General features: G+C 37.9%; 1 protein-coding gene across 2 annotated transcripts in view; it reads left to right on the forward strand.

The window, feature by feature from the left end:
* The first annotated feature begins 292 nt into the window (after positions 1-292).
* ARFGEF1 (ADP ribosylation factor guanine nucleotide exchange factor 1) overlaps positions 293-19,685 on the forward strand; it is a 91,069-nt gene continuing 71,676 nt past the window's right edge. Inside the window, exon 1 of one of the 2 annotated variants that reach the window (XM_018079576.2) lies at positions 293-498. In XM_018079576.2, the coding sequence (XP_017935065.1) occupies positions 375-498 (124 nt within the window). In that variant the 5' untranslated portion in view covers positions 293-374. The remainder of the gene's footprint in view (positions 499-19,685) is intronic. The other variant, XM_029959264.1, reaches the window with a different exon arrangement.

Consider the following 19,685-nt stretch of genomic DNA (forward strand, 5'->3'; position numbering starts at 1 on the left):
AGGGCAGGTTGTTGCTGCGGCCGCCGCCGCCGCTGCTGCTGCCGCCGGTGCTGATGGAGGCGGGCGCGGGCCGGGGGCGGCTCGGGGACTGACGGGCGCCGTCCGCGCACACACGCAGCAGGGGCGGGGGAGGAGAAGGGAGAGAAGGCTTCGTCTCCTCCTCAGCCGCGGGTTTGGCTGTCGGCGCTGCCCGGCCCACTCCAGCCTCCCCCGGGGGAGCCGCCGAGCGGGCGTCGGGGCGCCCTCCGAGGGAGCCCTTCCCTCCTGCCCGCCGCGGCCCCTGGCAGCGCTCCCGGCGGGAGCGGCCGGGGCCCTGCTCTCTCTTCCTCACCCCACCCTCCGCCTCCTCCTCTTCTCACGGCTCGATCGCGCCCATGTATGAAGGGAAGAAGACGAAAAACATGTTTCTGACCCGGGCCCTGGAGAAGATCCTGGCCGACAAGGAGGTGAAGAAGGCGCATCACTCCCAGCTGCGCAAAGCATGCGAGGTGGCCTTAGGTGAGGCGCAGCCCGGGCGGGAAGGGAAGGGGCGGCCAGAGGTCGGGGTGCGCTCCGGGGGCCGCTTTCCCTGTGTGTTAGTGTTGCGGGGGGGCTGTGGATCCTCTGGGGGGACGAGGCAGAGGGGCTGCCCGGCGGGGAAGGGTCAGGGGAAGTGAGGCTGCAGGCTGAGCCGTGGCACAGGTCTGTGTCGTGCTGCAGAGCCCCACAGGCCCCCGGCGGTGTGTGTGTGCTCTGGGCTGCGGGCGAGCATCACCGGGAGCGGCCCCTCCGCACAGGGCCCCGCTCTGACAGCGGCGGCGGAGGGCGCTGCAGCGCCCGGCGGGTCCTCCTCCTCCTCCTCCTCCTCCTCCCCGCTCGCAGGATGAATAGGCAGAGAGGGAGCTGAGCTGAGCTGACCTGGAAGCAGACGGCCGGCGGGGAGGGAGCAGGTGACAGGCAGCGGTGGGGGAGGAGGGACGGGTGAGGAAGCGGGGGTGGCAGAGAGCAGAGACAATGACACCGGGCCACGTCTGGAGCTGGTGGCCCTTCGCAGCCGGAAAGAAGGCTAGAGAGGGAGAGGATGGTCCGGGAGATGTGCCAAGGAGAACCTTAACCGAGTCGTTTCTGGTGGAGAAACAACTGATGGGGAAGGGGGTTTCCTTCGTGCATGTCAGAGCTGGAGCGGCCTCGGAAGATCACAAAATTGTTGGGGTTGGAAGGGACTTCTGGAGATCATCTAGTCCAGCCCCCCATGTTGTTGGATTCCCAAGAAGTGCGAACGTTTGCCCGCCTTGGGCCGAAGGAGGGGTATTGGTTTTGTAGTGCAGCTGTGTCAGCACCACCTTGTCTGGGAGCGTGAGGGAAGTACCAGTGCTGGATAGTACAAAGCACATGTACACATCCAATAACAGGCAGCGTAAAAGGACAGCTTGGGCTTCACAGTTCTGACATGACAATTACATGCAGGGCTTGAACCTGTGTGGCAAAATATGGACATATTTACTGAAAGACTTCTGGAGAAAGACCTGGTTTATTTAAATAATACATAAATGGATTATGCCCCTCCCTTTCTAGTGTAATTGTTTCTGGGCTTGGAGATAATTATCTTGACTTTGTACAGGAATAATGTTTGTTTAAATGGATTTGTTTGAAGAGACAACATGAAGCTGAAACTTGCTTGTTTTAAAAATGAATATAAGTAATTTCATGCTGGTTTTTTTTGTCATTCTATTAATTTGTCTTTTATAGTACTTAAAAAAAACCAACCAAAAAAGAACAATCCTCTTTTTGTTTTCTTTGTGTGTAAAAGACCCTGACAGATCGAGGGCAGAAATAACCATAGTTCAACTATTTATTTTTTAAAAATTAAAATTGATCACAAAGAGTTTTTCCCTTACATTTTTCACTTGTCACTAGAATAGTGACAACACTAGTCTTATGATTTATGCAGGTGGGATTAAACTGGTAATCCTTTGGCCATTCCGTTGACATGAGACTGTGCATTCAACTTAGAAATACAGTAGAGAAACTTTTGGGTTTTTATTGTTAAACTAAATTTATATCCAGTCTGCATGTCATCCGTAGAATTAGGCATTGATATTAATCTTGTGTTTCTGCTGTACTTTATTTCAGTAGCTTGATCTGTCTTAAGTATCATCCAGATCCCTCCAAGCATAGCTCCATCCAGTGTTTTACACAGATTATAAAACAAGCCCTCTAAACTGTACAGCCTGCATCTAATGTCTTGTAAACTGAGACCCCCAAGCACACATCCCAGTGATTTTTGTCCTACAGCTTCACTGAAACCTTTTCCTATGGATCTGATCATGTGATTGGGGCCTTAATAGGAAAACAATATGATGTGGATATAAAAGCCATTGAAGCAGAAAAGAAGACATACAAGATTGTGTATATTACCTATATACACAATATATAGGAGGGCTTCATGAACTTGAAAAATATCAAACGTGATCTTAATTAACAGAGTCTTAGTGAAATAAACTTTTTTCAGTTGTGGCACAACAAAGTATAGTTGGTGATTTTAAATGTATTGTGGTCCATTGTCTGGTTTTGTGTGTGATAGACTCCTAATTCAGGAGTGGCAATATGTAACTCTTGAGTAATGCTCATGTCTAGCTATAAAAAACTTTTCAGAGGAAAGTAGGTATCATCCTTATTTCACATGTGGGGCAACTGGTTGTGAAAGCTGAGCTGAGATTTTCATAGCATTTCATACTTTTGCAAGTAGGGTGCACATGTTGTGCTCTGTCCATCTAGCTCCTCATCTGTTGGAGACTCCTCTTCAACTGGACGCTTCTTTGCCACCTTAAGCAAGGAGTACAGACTTTTTATTCCTGAGAAATTGTTTTATTTTGGAGAGCAACAACATTAATGATAAAACATTAGTAAAATAGTAATTTAGAGTTAAATTCAGTTTGGTGTTAAGTCTGGCAAAGTCTGACTTTACAGCTTTATTGGATTTTCTTTTAATGGTTGTTAAATAAAAAGATAACTTTGAAAAATCATGACAGTAATTACATATCTTCAAATCAACACCTTTTTTTTCAGTCTGAATATTTAGTTGGTTGGTCTTCACTGAAATTATCTGATTAATACAAAACTCAGCCATTACGGTCTTTTTTTTTTTCCAATTACATGTCTGTAGTAAAATGTTGCTTATTAGTAGTATGTCAGATATTCTAACTAGTAGTTGTTACTAATCCAGGCTCTTTTTTATTTCATTTTTTGAAATATTTTCTTTTTTTTTCCCTAAATCCACTATTTACATTGTCTGTATAAGATCCTGTTGAAGTATTTGAGAAATGAGCAAGCACTGACCAGAAATACGGTATTCCTGTACAATAGGCAAACAAATTGCAGCTCTGCTTTCTAGACTGAGTATTTAAGAATATTTTATTTTAAGAATCTTTTTTTTAAAGAATCTTTAATAATATCCTTTTGTCATTTTTAATCTCCCTATATTTTCTTATAAATCTGTGCTGTTGCACTTAATTGTGTTACAATTATACATTGTTTATTTTTGGTTTACAAATTCTTAGATAAAAAAAAGCCTGCAACATTCCTGGTGTATGTTACTGTGACAGTCTGACCTCTGAGCAGGTGTTAAAATGAGATTCTTCTAGTATGACCATTTTTGTAGTCTATTAGAAGATAAGAAAGCAAAATATGAATTAAGTATTGCAACCTGAATTATAGATGTTCTTTGACTTTTTAGCAGGGATGAAATTAAGCCTGATACTTGTAGTATCCGGTGTTTGATGATTCACGAGATTGTGTCTGGATTAATACAGAACAGTGGACTCCGAGTTTAATGTGGTTTTTTTCATGTAATGTTGTCCTTTCTGAAAGATATTCTCTCTGTGTAGAAAACATAACATTTCTTTAGTCACTTAATGTAATAGACCTAATTTAGAGCTTCATATTGTTTATTTGCATAGCAACAACTCTTAATCTTGGTAAGGAATGAGTTTATCCTTAAAATTGTCCACTTGCAGAAAGCATTAGGCAACAAGCTGTCAGCAGGATTAGATTTAAAAGCTGCTTTCCCGTGAGTTACCTCCACTGCTGTTTCTGTATTGGTTTTCAGGCATATTACAGTATAGGAAACTTTACTGTAAACACGCTGTGTTTGCATAATCCATGAAAGGTTTTGGGGGGCAAAAGATCCTCATCTGATCATGAAGTTTTTAGTAGACTGAACAAAACTTGCTAGTACTTTGTGTCAGAATCTGGAGTGTGTATTTTTCTGCCTGGAAAGGTGATTTCGTAGGACCAAGCTAAGCAAACCATAATCCCCTGCTTGTATAAAAGCTGCTAATTCAACTACAAATTGGGAGTGAAGCAACTCTTCCATAAAACTCCAAACTTCAAGTAATGTAAAATGATGTGGATATGTACCTAGTATGTGCTTCAAAGAAAAGTGTGCAAGTGCTTCTTGGAGTTCTTGGAACTACCAACCAAAGAGACCTGGAACTTAGTTTTGAAAGATTCTTTAGCACTCCTTGGGTTATTTTAGTCTGTCATGCAAGGATCCTGCTGGATGATGTAGGTCTCATGCAGTGTGAAAGTAACAGCTCTGTTCAGTTTGTGCTGCCATTACGTGCACGTGTAGGAAGATGAGGCAGCAGGATATAATTAAGCAGTGGATCTTAGGTTTTGTGAAAACAGGTAACATTTGGAGTAGGACTTACCCAGGGGTGGGAAGGTTCATCTGCATCCTTACCTGCACAGAGTTGTAAATTACCTGGGAAAGTCTCACCTACGTACATGTTTCTGTCTCTCTTTTTACCCTTTTACTAGATCCTAGTTTCATCTTCTTGTGTCCTTCACATATACATATGATCATGTATATTAGAATAAGTTAGGTTAACAGTCAGTACTGAAGTGCATCTATGTGTTGGAAATGCTGGGTGCATTGGAAAATACCTTCCTAATTTATGATGGACAGGTAAAAATACATTTCGAAGACCATTATCATGTTACTGCACTGAAATTAATTTTATTGGAGAAGTTGAGGATGAGTGTAATCTGGATAGTGATGCTCTTGGTAGGCTGCCTTCCCATCTTTCATGAGAACTAGTTGTCCTTTTTTAGAATCCAAAGGTAAGAATTTTTTATGTCTTTGCTGAATACAAAGAGATCTGTACCATTGTCTGTTGTCTGCATGTCACTATTGTCCATAGAAAATTTATTTTCTGGTTGTAATTGTTCTTCTGAAACATTTATCTTTAAGTAAGCAAGGAGTATAAATGGACACTTCTTGCTAGTAAAACCCAAGATGTATATTTAAAAAAAAAAAACAACCAAACCCCTAAAAGTTACAGCTGCCATTCCCTCCTCTTGCTTGCTTTGCTAAGCTTGGGGTTTATCTAGCAGGCTTTCAGTCTCATCTACTTTTGCAAAGATTTAAAACTTGACTTGGTAACAGTAAGTTTGGGTGGCCCCATAAACTGCTTTCCAGGTTGCCTTCTGCGTTTGATGTGTAAGGTACTGTTTATATAGAATTTATGGGGCTAATTTAAGAAAAGTTGTGTATAGTGGGAATTTTTATTGTTTAAAATGCAATCAGATCTTGGCTATACAGAATGGTAATGCTGATGAGCTTCTTCAAGAAAGGGGATGGTTGGCAGTGTGCATGTAAGAATGCATTTGCAGAAAACAAGGTGGATTGTATCTGGGTTGGAAAAATGTTAATGGATAATGAGTATCAAATACTTGGGGTTTGTCTTGGAAGATAAAAATGGTATTTCTTTCAGGTGTAACTTTGACTTCATTCTGAAATATGTGTTCGGTTAAAGCCTTTGGTATTTTGAATTTTAGCATCGATTTTCACTATCTTTTAAAATTTAATTTTGAAAGACTTCAACATATCTTTGTGACACAGGACAGCTTTTAAATACCTCTGTTCTGCTGCATATTTTAGAGCTCTAACTGGAATGCTGAAGCTTAAAATGAGAAGTTGTTGCTTTGTGACCAGAATGCATCTATTTCTTCTAAGAACTGTCTTTTCTGTTTCGTGGGGTTTTGTTCTTTCTGCACACTTCCAGTGTATTTCTGCTGTAATTGTCATCTTTTAATTTCTTCCCTTAGTTCTTGTCTCCAGTTAACCACTGTGTCATTCATTCAGGATGTCAACAGTGTCCGTTCTTGTGAGTCTTCTTCACGTATAGTTGAAAAAAAAATTAGCTTGACTGTTGACATCAGGTGAACATTCCAGACCTCTTCTGGAATCCTTCAGGGAACAACTGGTATTGAGATAGTATTTTGATACCTTGTTAAATATGTTCACTTGTGTAGTTTTCAGGAAGGATTGTCACATGGGTGTTCATAGAGAGGGAGCATCAGCCAGTGGTATTTTAGTCAGTCTCTCTTCCCTGTTCTTGGCACACATCCTAGCTGAAATCACGGACTTATGAAGAGCTAGATGAGGAAGGCTTGTCTTTTTGGGGGCACCCAGCTGTCAGTTTGGGTGTTTTATTGGTGTTGATACTTTTATTGGGTTGTTGATTAGTCTGCACTTTAAACAAACGCAGCGAGGAAGTGAGACCAGCGAACTTGTACATGACTCTCATTCAATTCTGTAACAGCCAACCCTAAATTGGTGATTTGAGTGGGCAGGGAGAAGGAGTTTCACGTTTTCTGCATCCAGACAAAAACTTTCCTGTGTGACGTGTAAATTCGTGGTTTGCAGAGAGAAAATACTTTGGTCTAGGAAAGACAGCTACTGTCAGTAGAGCATCATAGGCTGAAGGGACTTGGGAAACACAGCTCTGCAGAATTCAAGAAAGGAGGGGAGGTACCAAGCAAACAGAGTTGAGTAAGAGATGTGATAATTTTTATCTGTTAAAGAAGGCAGAACTCTACTGTGTGTGTCTGAAAGCCAAAAATGTGTTATAGCTGTGTTAGTCGGATGCATACAGACCAAGCTACACATTCTGTGTGTAGCTTAGTTAATCTGTGGTTCATTTCCATAAGTAAAATAGTAAAAGAATCTATAGGTTACTCTTAGGCAAACCAGACCTTTAAGAAAAATCACATACATACAAAAAGTCTCCAATCAGGAAAAACATAAAATGCTTCTGTGGGACTTCATAGAAAGATGATATTGTACAAGGATAATTGAACAAATGGTATGTGGTGTTCCTATGAAAAACATCTAATGTCAGAATCTAAAATTAAGAAAATAAACAAAACCCCAAACCAAATGAACAACACCTAGCCTATATATTTTATAGATATCTTCATGGAACACAGGAAAATGTTAAATAAAAATCTGTTTTGAGGGGTAAGGTGTTGATGATACTTGTTATATGATACTCTCCATTTTGAGCATAGATGTAAAGAGATGCTAAAAATAGGCCTGTGAAGATCCGAGAGTTTGAAATATCTGGCACAATTCTCTTATTGATTTCTAATCAATCATAGGATGCCAAGACAATTCCAAAGGACTGGAATGTGCCAGCATTGTTACAAGTATGAATAGAAATTACCTATGTAATTTCTTGTGTATTGGCCTAATGTTGATCCCAGGCAAAGAGGTGGAGTGACTGATACATGATATGAGTGAGAACAAAATTGATAGTCAACAAAGTATTGAGAAAGATTAAAGAAAAAAAAAAAAGGCAGACCCTCTACAGTTTTGAGTTTTTCCAGCACATTTTAGTCTTCTGTAAACCCTGCATTCTTCAGTGATGAGTAACAGTAAAAATTACCAAACTGTTAAAAAAAGACTTGATAAAATTTCATTTGAATTGATAAATATTGACAAATTTGGTGTGGGATTTTTGTTTGGTTCGGTTTTAGTTTTGTTTCCCTTCCCCTTTCTTCATGTTGCTTCTTTCCAGTCCACACTTGGTCTTAGCTTTTAGGAATTCTTCTTGGTGTTGGAGATTTTGCTTGGTTTCCTTCAGGGGTTTCTGGGCTTGGTGTTGTTGGCTGCTGTTCTTTAATTTAAAGTTTTAAATTTTTATTTTTAGTGCGGATGTATTAGTAGATGATGAAATTTCAGTTGGGAAGCCAGAATTCTTAAAAGAACTTGAAGCCTTGAGGATGCTGAGCTCTTAGTACGATGCTGTAGTCAAGAGCAATGTGGAAGCTTGGGTAGGGAATGTGGAGCTTATACTAACTCTACCTGATACAGCTTATAGCTGTTTTATCATGCATGGGTGGATTTTTTGTTTTTTGTCTGAGCTTTTTATTTTAGAACTGTATACGTGCTTTAATAGCAGAACTAAATTATTTCCAAACCCAAGAGTGTCTTTTAATAAGATGTTTAGATCATGATTAGTCTGGACATTTTTTTTCTCTTTTGAAGTGATTTTAGTTCAGAATGTTTCATTTCTTTCCTCTCCCTGCATTCCTGGTACTCCATCTATCATGTATACTCATGGGGTACCAGATCGCACAGTTATTGACGTTATGCTGTTTAATACTTGTTTTTGTTCAAATGGATCATATCTGCTCTCCTGTGCTCTTCAGTCTTCTTCATTTCACGCTTTTCTTATGTCATAAGAGTTATATTTTAAAGATAATTGAAAATACTCACCATTGAGATAAATGGGTTTATTCAAGCTCTCTTTTCTGTCTACTTAAAGGGAGATAGGTTTCAAAAAGATGATCCATTAGTAATATGAATTCTGCATGTACTGTCTTTAGCACTTGCTGTTCTAATAATCTTGAACAGGTTTTGTAATGTTATTCCTTCTTTTCATTTAGAAATAAAAATGTAATTAGGTTTGTAAATATTTCATGTCAAGAGATTTTAGCCAGTGTTGGATACAGGAGCGTTTTACTGCCTTTTTTTTTTCATCTTGAAGTACATGTGTGACTCCTGAATATCAGTTAGCATTGCACTTAGTTGTTAGGAATGTTTGAATGACCAGCATACTTCAATATTGCACTGTGCAGCTTTGCAGTTTGAGATACTAGGGGGGAGATATTTTTAGACTTTGAAATTGAGATAAAAATATTGAGGTTTACTGAAGATGTTAAATAGCATTTTATACTACAGTTTCCAATCTGTGAATTAAAAATAAGCTACCGAAGAAATCACACCAGTGGCACATTACTTATTTTTAATTCACAGATTGGAAACTCTGAGAGTGTACCTCATTTCTTCGGTAGCTTCCTATCATGTTTTAATTTTAGTAATGTGCTAAAAATTAACACAGATATTTGCACAAAACAGTGTACTTTCGATGCAGGTTGTAAGCATAAACTAATGGGAGTGCCCTTTCAAATGAAGATTTTTTTTTTTTTCAAAAGTATGGTTCTGTTGCACGTAAAACTAACACCTCTACATGGCTGGCAAGTGACCTTGCAGGTGCTAAGAGTGTGTAGAAAGGTCTGGGTGTTACTGTTGCATGGACTGAGCAGCTGGCATAAAATCACTGGGCTTTTTCTGCAACTCAGGAAAGCTGGAAAATGCAGCCTTAACTTGGCTTGCTTCATTTGGCTAATGACTGTGACGTTGCAAGAATGCTGTACTGGATCCTGTGTGGTGTATGGGGAAATAAATAGGAATAAATTAACCTCTGGTTTCATTATTTTGGAATGGAAACAGAGCTTTATAACCTTAAGTAAAATTGTTGGAATAGGACAGCTGCAGCATTTACATGAAAGTTTGAAAGCTAGATAAAGACCATCTAAGTGTCTGAGACATATGATTAAAATTTTCTTCACCTGCAGCAAAATGAGACACTTCGATGTTTTCCACTTGCGATTTAAGACATGGCACTTTATTTTGTGTGATTATGTGTGCATAATTATGCATATAAATAGATCTCAAATGCCTAGAAATTTTGCTGTAAAGAGAACTAGTTTTCTTTAAAATTGTACCTAACACTGTGGGGAAAACAGATTGTGGTGGTCAACAATGTTTGAGAAGCTTCAGGTTTGTATCTTACGTGCAGAAAAGAAGACAAGAGGAGCTAAGTTTGACCTCCATCCCTGAGTCTTGCTCAAAACCAAATCTGCGTTCAAATTATTAACAGTCTTTTACACTGAAGGAAAAGCAGTACTTGGACCATTTTATCCTTGTTCACCGCCTTATCACATGAAAGCAGAAGCTGCTGTCTGCCTGGTTGCTGTCCAGGGTTTCAGTGATGAACTTGAGGCAGGTGACAGGTTCTTTGACTGACTGTTGTTGTTTATAACAGCTTTTATTTAACCGCGTGTCCTAAAATGCTCTTAAAGAATGAGTAGAAGAGGCACAATCTCAGTGCAGTAGAAAGTATAAGTACTTTCTGTTAAATAGAAATTATATTTTTAAATAGAAGAATTTGTGTAGTTAATGCAAATAAATTTTTTCGTAATAGTTTATTATGAACTATGGATCCAGTGGATCCAGTAAATATGGAACTGAATGCCTTAAATTCTTCACACTTTGGTAAGCAGTGGTAAAAGAAGCACTTAGTAGTTTGCAGCATGGATGGAGTTAACAATATTGTGTAGTGGTGCTCTTGCCTTCCACTTGTCTTCTTATTGGCACGTGAGAAAAGAAAGAATAGTTGTCACATGAGTAGTTGTCTTAATTTATGTGGTCTAAACTTTTCTCAAAAAATTTCATGGATGTAAATAAAGGAACAAGGAGAATTAATGTTTCATTGTATTAATAATCTAATGCATATGTGCTGTATTGAAAGCAACCACACTGGAGATTTCAAAGTACTTCAGTACTCATATTATTACTTCTTTTGTTCTTTCAAGAATCTTAGTCTGAGCTGCTTTCTATATCAGAATTTAATGGAGAAATTAGGACTTTAGTGATCACCTTGAAAGCTTCATTTGAAATATCTCACATCAGGACTTCAGATTTAAAGTTTGAACTTTCTATTACAAATACAAACTTTTGTGTGGGTGAAAATTACAAATTTGATATGGTTGTAACCTTTTTGAGGGGCATACCATAGACATGAAAATAAACTTAAGTCCATGCTTCTTTGTTATCCTTTCTTTTTCCGCTGTCAAATATAACTTGATGAATTTTATAGACATGCATTAAATTGTGGTCTGCCTATCTTCTTGTAGCTGGAAAAGATAATGATTGTCTGACAATTCCAAGCTACAGCAGGAGGGAGGTGGCTTAATGCTCTTGTAATTAGTAGTATAATTCATGTATAGACTTACATGTGACCTTTAAAGTTTTAGTACTTGAAATGGATAAGAGTCTTGCAGTGTCATGTATTTTGTTGCTTTTGAAGTTACTGCAGTGAGCAGGCTACTTAATGGGAGTATGTTGGGGTTTTTTTACCATTTCTCAAGGTATTATGGACTTAAAAGTATCCTGTATTTAAGTCTGAAACAAAACTTAGTAATCTCCAACTTTTAAATTGCCTTTTAAACTACCCATTTACAAATGGGGAAGAAAAATGTACTCATCTACAGCAAGGATGGAGGTTAAAAATAAAGTGTAGATTTTTCCTCATATTACGAAGGGATCTTTTAAATTGATTCTAGCTGCTCTTAGAACTTAATACTGCACAAGATCTTACTGTCCTTGGTTGTGTCTTGTCTTTGACAAACCAGAGTTCTGATTGCTTGACAGAAAGGTGAATGGAAACCTCATAGACATTGAAAATGTTATAGCAAATGCTTGTTCCTTTCATGAGGAAGATAATAAAAAAGCATAAATGTTCATGCTTTTTTCAGGATGTGGGGAGGGTCACTACCCATAGTTTGATCAGTTTTAACTCCGGATTTTATTAAAAAATATTCTAGCAGCTAAAATAAATACCTACTTTGAGATAAATATTCTCATATGGCTGGCTTAGAATAATCATATGCCAGGATTTCTTTTATTCCCTGAGTCTGTTCTGTATGTATACTACCCCTATTTAATATGTTGTATGCTTGTGTTTATGGAGGGCACAGCAGAGGTGTAATTACTTTTCTTACCCTGAGTAAACTGTGAAACTTGTATATAATAGTAATATGTGGTTATACTTCAAAAATATATGGAATAAGGATGCATCACCACTGCTATGCATGTGTGCTTACTCCTGAAAAATAATTTTTAAAGAAAAAAACAGGAATGTTTGAAGGATCATGTTACATGACAAAATGTTACTGAAGAGGTGGGCTGTGTGAAGAGGGGATGTGTAGCTTTTGTTTGTACTGCCAAATGATCCAGAAACAAGACTGAAAAACATAATGCCAGTCTTGTTCTGCAGCAGCAGCCTGTCCTTGCCAGAATAAATACAGAGCATTAGTAAAACATTTATTTCAGTCTTCGGTTGTCACCAACCAAGAAAATGGGCAAATAGAGCATAGTAGAAAATAACAGAGAAGTGTCAAGAAATAGTTTCATCAATAGGTAACTACATCAAAAAGAAATGTATGCTTGCTAGTATATGAATGGCAGAAGTCTTTAAAAATGGTCAGCTGAGAAAGTGTCAGTAATTTTAAGGTGTGGATACTGTCTTAACAGGCCAGGAATGAGTAGGGATAATTTGTGGATAAGTCTTAATTACAGAGCATTGATTATGTAGGTATGAATGTTTAATTTGCTGTACTTGATAGAAAGCTTAGTCATGGTAGGTAAATAAATTCAACTGCATTGACAGGTAACATTCAGTTAAGATGTATTGAACAGGTCTTGAGTCCTTCTTGAGCAGAACCCAGGAATTGGTTTAAGATGCAGCAATTGAAGAACTGATAGCATTCTCTGTAATAGAATTCTCATCATTATGTGCTCAAACATAGTCTCAAATTCAGCTTCATAGCTGTCCTGAAAAAAACTCACTGAAGTCCATATTTTATTTCAAAAGGAGTGATACAAGATTGAGGACATTTTGAAAGGGCCAAAATGCTTAGAGCTGATTTTCGTCATGTGTTTGTTGACAGTCAGTGTGTATCGGGTATCGATAAAAGCTCGTGAAAAGTTTGCAATAAAGCAGGTATGAACAAATAGCAAAGGAAGCACACCCATATCTGCGCTTGTAAATTATAATAGGGTCTCAAAAGTATTTGGGGAATATAAAGCTATTGAAGAAGGCCAAAATATATAATTCATTTTTCTGTTGTTTATGGAAGCTGAGGAAGTTTCCCACAGAGGAATAAAAAGAAACAAATCAGGATAAAAAAATCCCAATTTGAAGTTCAAACTAAAGTTCCTATTAACTTGTTAGTATTAGGAGTTTTTAAAGGGTCTAAAATCCAAAATTGCTGAACTGTTTAATGGAGCTTGAATTTAGCAAGTTTTAAATTTCATGACTTGCCAGTAAAGGAATGGGAGACTAGAGTCAGTGTTTTGGGTTTTTTTTTTCTTTTAAAAAAAGTGCCAAGGGTATAAGGGATGAAGAAATCTTGAGAACTTCAGCCTTGCAAGTCTGAATTGTAGCAAAGAATAAAGCTGGTTGAGAACGGAATGGGTGTGCGTACTGCGGTGAGGCAGAATCGGTGCAAACTTTGCGGAGGGGAAACTTGCCATCCCAAATCTGCAAGGCAGAGTTGATATGTGTATAGGTAAGTGTAATATAAGCCAGTTTTACAGTAAACCTCAGCCAGGTTGCTTACCTGGTTTCTGAAGGTACATAGCTGTCAAGGATTACATGAACTGCTTTTCCTGCAGAGAGTTATTTCAGTTCTCTAGGGGTTTGTGGTGTTTTGGGGTGAATGGTGAGGTGACAAAAGAAAATACTTAACAGAGTACAAACAACCTGCTAAAGCCAGCAGCTGTGCAGTTCTGACCACATGAAATGGCTCTAGTGGAGTTTTGTTAAAGGCAAACTGACCCATATGAGTGGAGGAGGAAACTGGTATAAATTGCACAAGCATGGACTCTTACAGACTTTTATCTGTGGTGGTGGGGTGTGCAGCATTTGAATTACTGTGAATGATTCAGTCAGAATATTGATTCTTTTGTCAAAACAACAAATACGAAAACAATAGAGAAAAAAAATTTGAACTGTTAACACCACTTTATAAAGATATCATGTGTTCCATCTGCAGTTCTGCTCTCTGCTGCTCCTGAGAGACAGTGGTCTTAGAAATGATGCATTGGAAGTCAGCAAGGATGGAATGGTTTCCAGAAGTGACCAAACAGACTATGCTTCTTGCTCCCTGGAGGGGAGAAATGAGAAAGATGCATATAAAGGAAGTTTTTAAGATTGCAAGTGGTATAGACATGAGAAGAGAATAATTGATTGTAATTTCTCATAATGTAGATCCAGAGATCCTGTAAAGAACCCAGCTTATTTAAGTAAAGCAAAAAAATGCTCTTTCCAGCAGCTTGTAATTACATTCATATCAAAAGTTAAAATTGTTTGAAAAGTGATTAAATGAAAATTTAACAAGGGTTGTCAAACCTGCAGGAACAGTCTCTGTGCAGAAGAGTATAAGCCACAGATGGCTAAATGCTGGTAGGAGGGAACTATTGCAGCATTCTTGCCCTGCTTTTATAGTCTGCATTTACTTAAGCATATGTTGTTGGCCACTCATGAAAGCAAAATGCAGGCTAGATATCAAGGGTTTAAGAAAAATCTTCTGTTCTTGTACCTTTTTTCCAATACAGTCTGATGTTTTGAGATTTTATTTCTGGTTTTATTCCCCAGTTCCTAAAGTTTCCACAAACTATATTTAAAGATCTGGGATAGGGATGCTCCATTTCTGTTAGCATCTTTGGACATGGATCTGCTTATGTATTTCACGAAACATTCACTGTCTGTCAAGCTTAATTAGTTACCTTCATTCCTCATTTGAAATTATTTTTCCACTGTGCCTGCACTTTGTGGTGAAATAGCTTTTGAGCTGGGTGTTCAAAACTATATATTTTTTATGTTTATTTATTATTAAAATGTATGTTTAGCTAAAAAGGAAAAAGACATTTTTGTTCTTAACTAAATGGACTAGAGCTACTGCATACAAATCCCTGTCTTATGACATGAAATGGTGATTGAAAATACTGTTGTTCTGGGAATGGCATCATGAACTGAAGATACAGTAACTCTAGAATTAAACTTTGCATGTAGGTGTAAAAAGCTGTGTTGTATCTGAAGCAGGAGGAACAGAATGCTTGTATAACACAAGGAGAGCTCAACTGTTGCAAAATATAGGGTGGCTTGATTTTTCCGATTTATATTTGGTTAGGCCTTAAAATTTTGATTCATGAAGAACCCAAGTACTTAAGTGAAAATAGTCTTTGTTTCTTTGAGTTTCTGTCATAATTTATGTAAATGAAGTGCTTTATGTATACAACTGTAATACTGTTGTTAAAATATGTGAGTATTGGTGCTGAGGAAAAATTGAGAAACTGGCTGTGTGACTTAAATTCATGTTATCTGTCACTTCTGTTACTAGGTTGTTAATTCTCTTATTAGAGCATAAACTCTTGAAACAGGATTCACTTAGAGTAAGATGCCTGAGGTTAGGGGCCTTTATATGTGTCTAATTTCTGGTATTCCATGATTATTGATCAGCTCTGTGCTGGCTTTGGGGAATGCCTGGGCAAGTCCTGAAGCACACCTCCTGGTCCATCTGCTGCACAGCTTCCTCAGCTCCTAATTGCATTGATGACTTGCATTTGCAGGAGGTCGGGCAGATGGCATGCGTGAAACACACAGGGACAAACATCATATATATCAAGCTGAATCCTGGCTTGAATGTGACATTTTGTGTTTCTAAATGTAGGTTCTGTTGAATGTTTAGATACTTTTTTAGCTGTAAATGCAAACAATTACAAATGGTAAATTAAATTTTAAGAGTTACTGAGATACTTAAGAGACTTGTTTCTGTTAAGCCTTCTATTCATCACATTGTTTGACTGTGAGTGTGCAGAAATTTCTCGCTTATGGGAACGGATATGGTGGAAGAATCCAGCAACTATATTGCAGAGGGCTGAGATAATTTCTTTCTATCAGGTCTTTGATTTTTTTTTTTTTTTGATTTTTTAGTTAGACTGCTTATGCTTGCCTACTTTGAACTTAAAGGTCAAACTTAAAGATGATCTTCAGAGAGAAGCTCATTGTGTCCCTTCAGATGACTTACAAATCACAGGATTTTGTTCTGGATATGTTTCACTTCAGATAAGCTTTTTCAGGCAGATGGAAATGAATTGATTCAAAATGCTTTCCCTATTTCAAATGTAATCTTATGTCTGCAAAATTTGTTTCTGTTTCTGACATATATATATTTTCTTTTTTTTCCCCCCTCCCTGAAACTTATACATTTCCAAGCAGAGTATGAGGGATGTGCTTGAGCTTCTGATCTTAAAAATGAGGGAGGAGAAGGACGGGAAGCCCAACTTGATATTAAGAGGCACAACATGCATTACCACAAGCTTACTTTCTTTGTAAGGCACGATACTACATTTCTTTCATATCTGATAGTTTTCACCAGAAATGTCATACATATAATCAGCTATGTTGCTTAAAGTTTGCAGCAGAAGAACTCAGAGGGCAACATATCAAGCTGCTGTGGCAAATCAAGAGCTACTGATGATTCACCTTCTCTAGAACTAGGCAAATATATTTCACAATCTTAAACAACAGAGCGAATGGTTTCTGTGTGGCTTTGAGGAAGTGCAAACCCACCAGGATTAGAGAGTGTGTGCAGTCCTGCTCTTGCATGCAGTGCTGCAAGCCACAATTCTGCTGACTGGAGCAAATATTGAATCAAGTGAACTAATGAACATTTGAGAAAATTGATAGGAGGATTGAGTGTATTGAGTCTCTCTGCAATACATGCTATTGAGAATATCTGTCCTGGTTTTTCACTCTATTTTCTTTTTGATGAATATGCTGAGAAACTAATGTACCCCATCAGTTGACTCAGGTAAACAAGAGTGGAGGTGAGTCTGTTATCTTGCATGAACTATTCTAGAGAGACTGCAGAAGTTGTGTATTATTTCAGACCATTAAATTGCATCATCCTTTAAGCTTAACCTTGCCCCCCTCCCTTAAATTTGAAACTTAATTCAATTACTAGAGTCACACTTTTTAGGGGAGTTACAGGTATTTGCAGGAATTCACACATACAGAGTACTTTGTATATAAATATAAGCTTGACTTCTCTCAAGAATTATGCTGATTATAATCCCTCTGTCATGGAATTTATAATTGGTAGTTAGTTTCTTTTACCTTGCTACGAGTTAGTTAGATGGCAATTATGATTCTGTGCAAGAATATTTGAAAAATCGATTACTGAGGCAGAGAAGTTGTTTTTTCTGGTGTTTTTTTGTTTTGTCTCCGAAGACTTGCAGTGCTTTTCTTAGTCCAGCATGTTGGTATTTTCATGAGAGACATTGGTAAGAATCCTTTTTTATACTGAACTGTATACTGTTGCACTGAGTTGGTGAAATGGCTTTTTCTGTAAAATATAGTTATCTGAACCTGAATAATTGTAGTATATCCTTTGATCAAAGTCTTGTAGGGGATCTGTTTTATTTTGGTTGTTTCTCTGCAGTATTTTGTCCTCTTATATTCTTTAGTAAAAAAATAAATTATCCCCCTCAACACAGTTTCTCATGTTTCCATTGAATTTAATTTTCTACTCTTTCTGTAATTCCAGTCCTTTATAAATTAACAAACCATATTTCCCTAGCAGCAGTAGTAATACTGGCTAAAGCATTTGTTTTCTTATTAGTTTTCTTCTCCATCCTGCCCTTAGCCACATGGCAAAAACAGCTGAAGGAACTGATACATGCTCGTTTTGCTTTGGTTTGGTTTTGAAGTACTTTAAAATTTAAGGTAAAAACTTTAACATTTACCTTCTTAATCCATGGTTACTTTGTTACTTTTGAACTGGTAAAGTCCCTCTGCAATTTTATAGCAGGCATGTACGGACAGTTGTACTGGCTTAATTCAGATTGATAATGCAGTCAGGAGGAAAGAGATGTTAAGTAACAAAAAAGTTTTTGCTCTTTAGCACGTTAGCATTGTAAGTTTTTCTTGTTGAATAGTCATCCTTTGTTCTGAGTAGTAGTTGCCTTATCTGTCTGCACAGCTTATGTATGCTACCTACTTTCTTTAAGCAGCAAAAGTTACAAAAAAGGAATAAAAATAACTGAGTGGAGTTAAATTTATGCTGTTTTCACAATGTGCTACCTGCCTCCATGTGGATAGCTGTTGCTGTGTTGCTGGGGTTGTAGCCTCTAGAATCAGAATTTATGCAACTCACAAGTATTTTAATGTGTGACATGAGAAAAAAGGGTCAGGAAAACTATACACATTGTGAAAATGAAGAGGAATATACAGCTGCAGACTTCCCGACCCTTTCACCATAAAGAAACATTATTGTCCTTGCAAAACTTACTTCACTTAAAAAAAAAAAGTAACACTGATGAAACATAGTGGGTAAACTTCATAGGGTTTTGCAGTATGTTTATTCCAGCATACTTTTAGGCATCCAGCGCAATGAGCAATTCTGTTCCAGCTCTTCTTTCCCAAAACATGATGCACACGTGGCAACTCAGGGTCATGTAAGTCTACAGGGAGTTGAAAGAGCTCACTGACCCAATGAAAACTGAATTTGTCAAGCTATTAAAGCTTGGTGCTTTGGTAGTGATTGTATAAGGAGTGTGCAAATAAGCACAGACAGATGTGGTGTAGGAGGCAACCACTTCTTTTTGGAGGTCACCCTCAGACTGGATTAAAGCACATTGAAAAACTACATCTCTAAGCAAGATCCTGTCTGTAATCTGGTTATGTCAGTGTGTATTTGGTGTATATTAATGCACCTTTTCAGCAACTTGTGCCGTGAGTTCTGGACTTGAAACTGATATACAAAGGCAGGAGGAGGAGACTGGAACAAGGTATTTGAAAGGTGTGCTGTGCTTGATTAAAATAAATGTACATGGCTGTCCTCTTCTCATAATTGTGTTTAAAGATGTAAATAAAGGGTCTCTTTCCATTCTTTGATTTTGATCTAAGAAAAGACAAAAGTTTGGATACTGCTGAGAGTTTGCTGTAGATTTAATAAGGGATAGAGACCCATATAATATTGAGAGGAAGCAGAGGAATTTACTGCTGCAGAAAATGAGCTTTTCAGCCATGTGTTAGAATATAAATGCTACTAATAATGACTACAATTTAGTTATCCTTGGTAATGTGTGACCTCCTCTTCTTCTCAAGTAGTCAGTGAAGCAACTGACAGTAGTCTCAACTTGGTTTAGCAAATAGAAAGATTATTACAGAAAATCCAGTTATAAAGACCCACTGGATTGAATTATTCTGAATTAATTTTAAATAGAATGAAGCCACTAGAGTAGTTTCTGCTTTTCTGTAGATTTGCCAGTGATTTGTTATTTGAAAATGTCACATTTAATAAGCTGAAGGAGCAGGTACTAAGGCTGACTGAATCAAGACAGGTTGTGCATTCAGGTTTCTGAAATTATACCAGAATTGTATATTCCTGAATGGTGTATTGTGAGCAGGGCTGGGGACAAGCTGTAGTTCTGTATGAATGTCTAAAAAGGGCTGAGGAGAAAATGGAGAATAGGTGAGAAGATTGCTTCACAAATAAAAAACCCATCAGACATTATCTTTTGAATTGCAGATATAAAATTAGAGAAAGACTTCCAACAGGATTTGCTGCAAACCTTTATCTTAGCAGAAAATATGGCATGGGAAGTAACAACATAAAATGTTCCTTTATTGTATTAGCACTTTCTTCAGAGGACTAGTGTCATCTAAGGTTTAAGCTTTCACTTGTACAAAGTTTGTTTTTGTGACTTTTGAGTTTTTACCTTG

This window comes from Manacus vitellinus, unplaced genomic scaffold (genome assembly GCF_001715985.3).
Source record: "Manacus vitellinus isolate BGI_N305 unplaced genomic scaffold, ASM171598v3 scaffold_1_pilon, whole genome shotgun sequence".
NCBI classification, from domain to species: domain Eukaryota; kingdom Metazoa; phylum Chordata; class Aves; order Passeriformes; family Pipridae; genus Manacus; species Manacus vitellinus.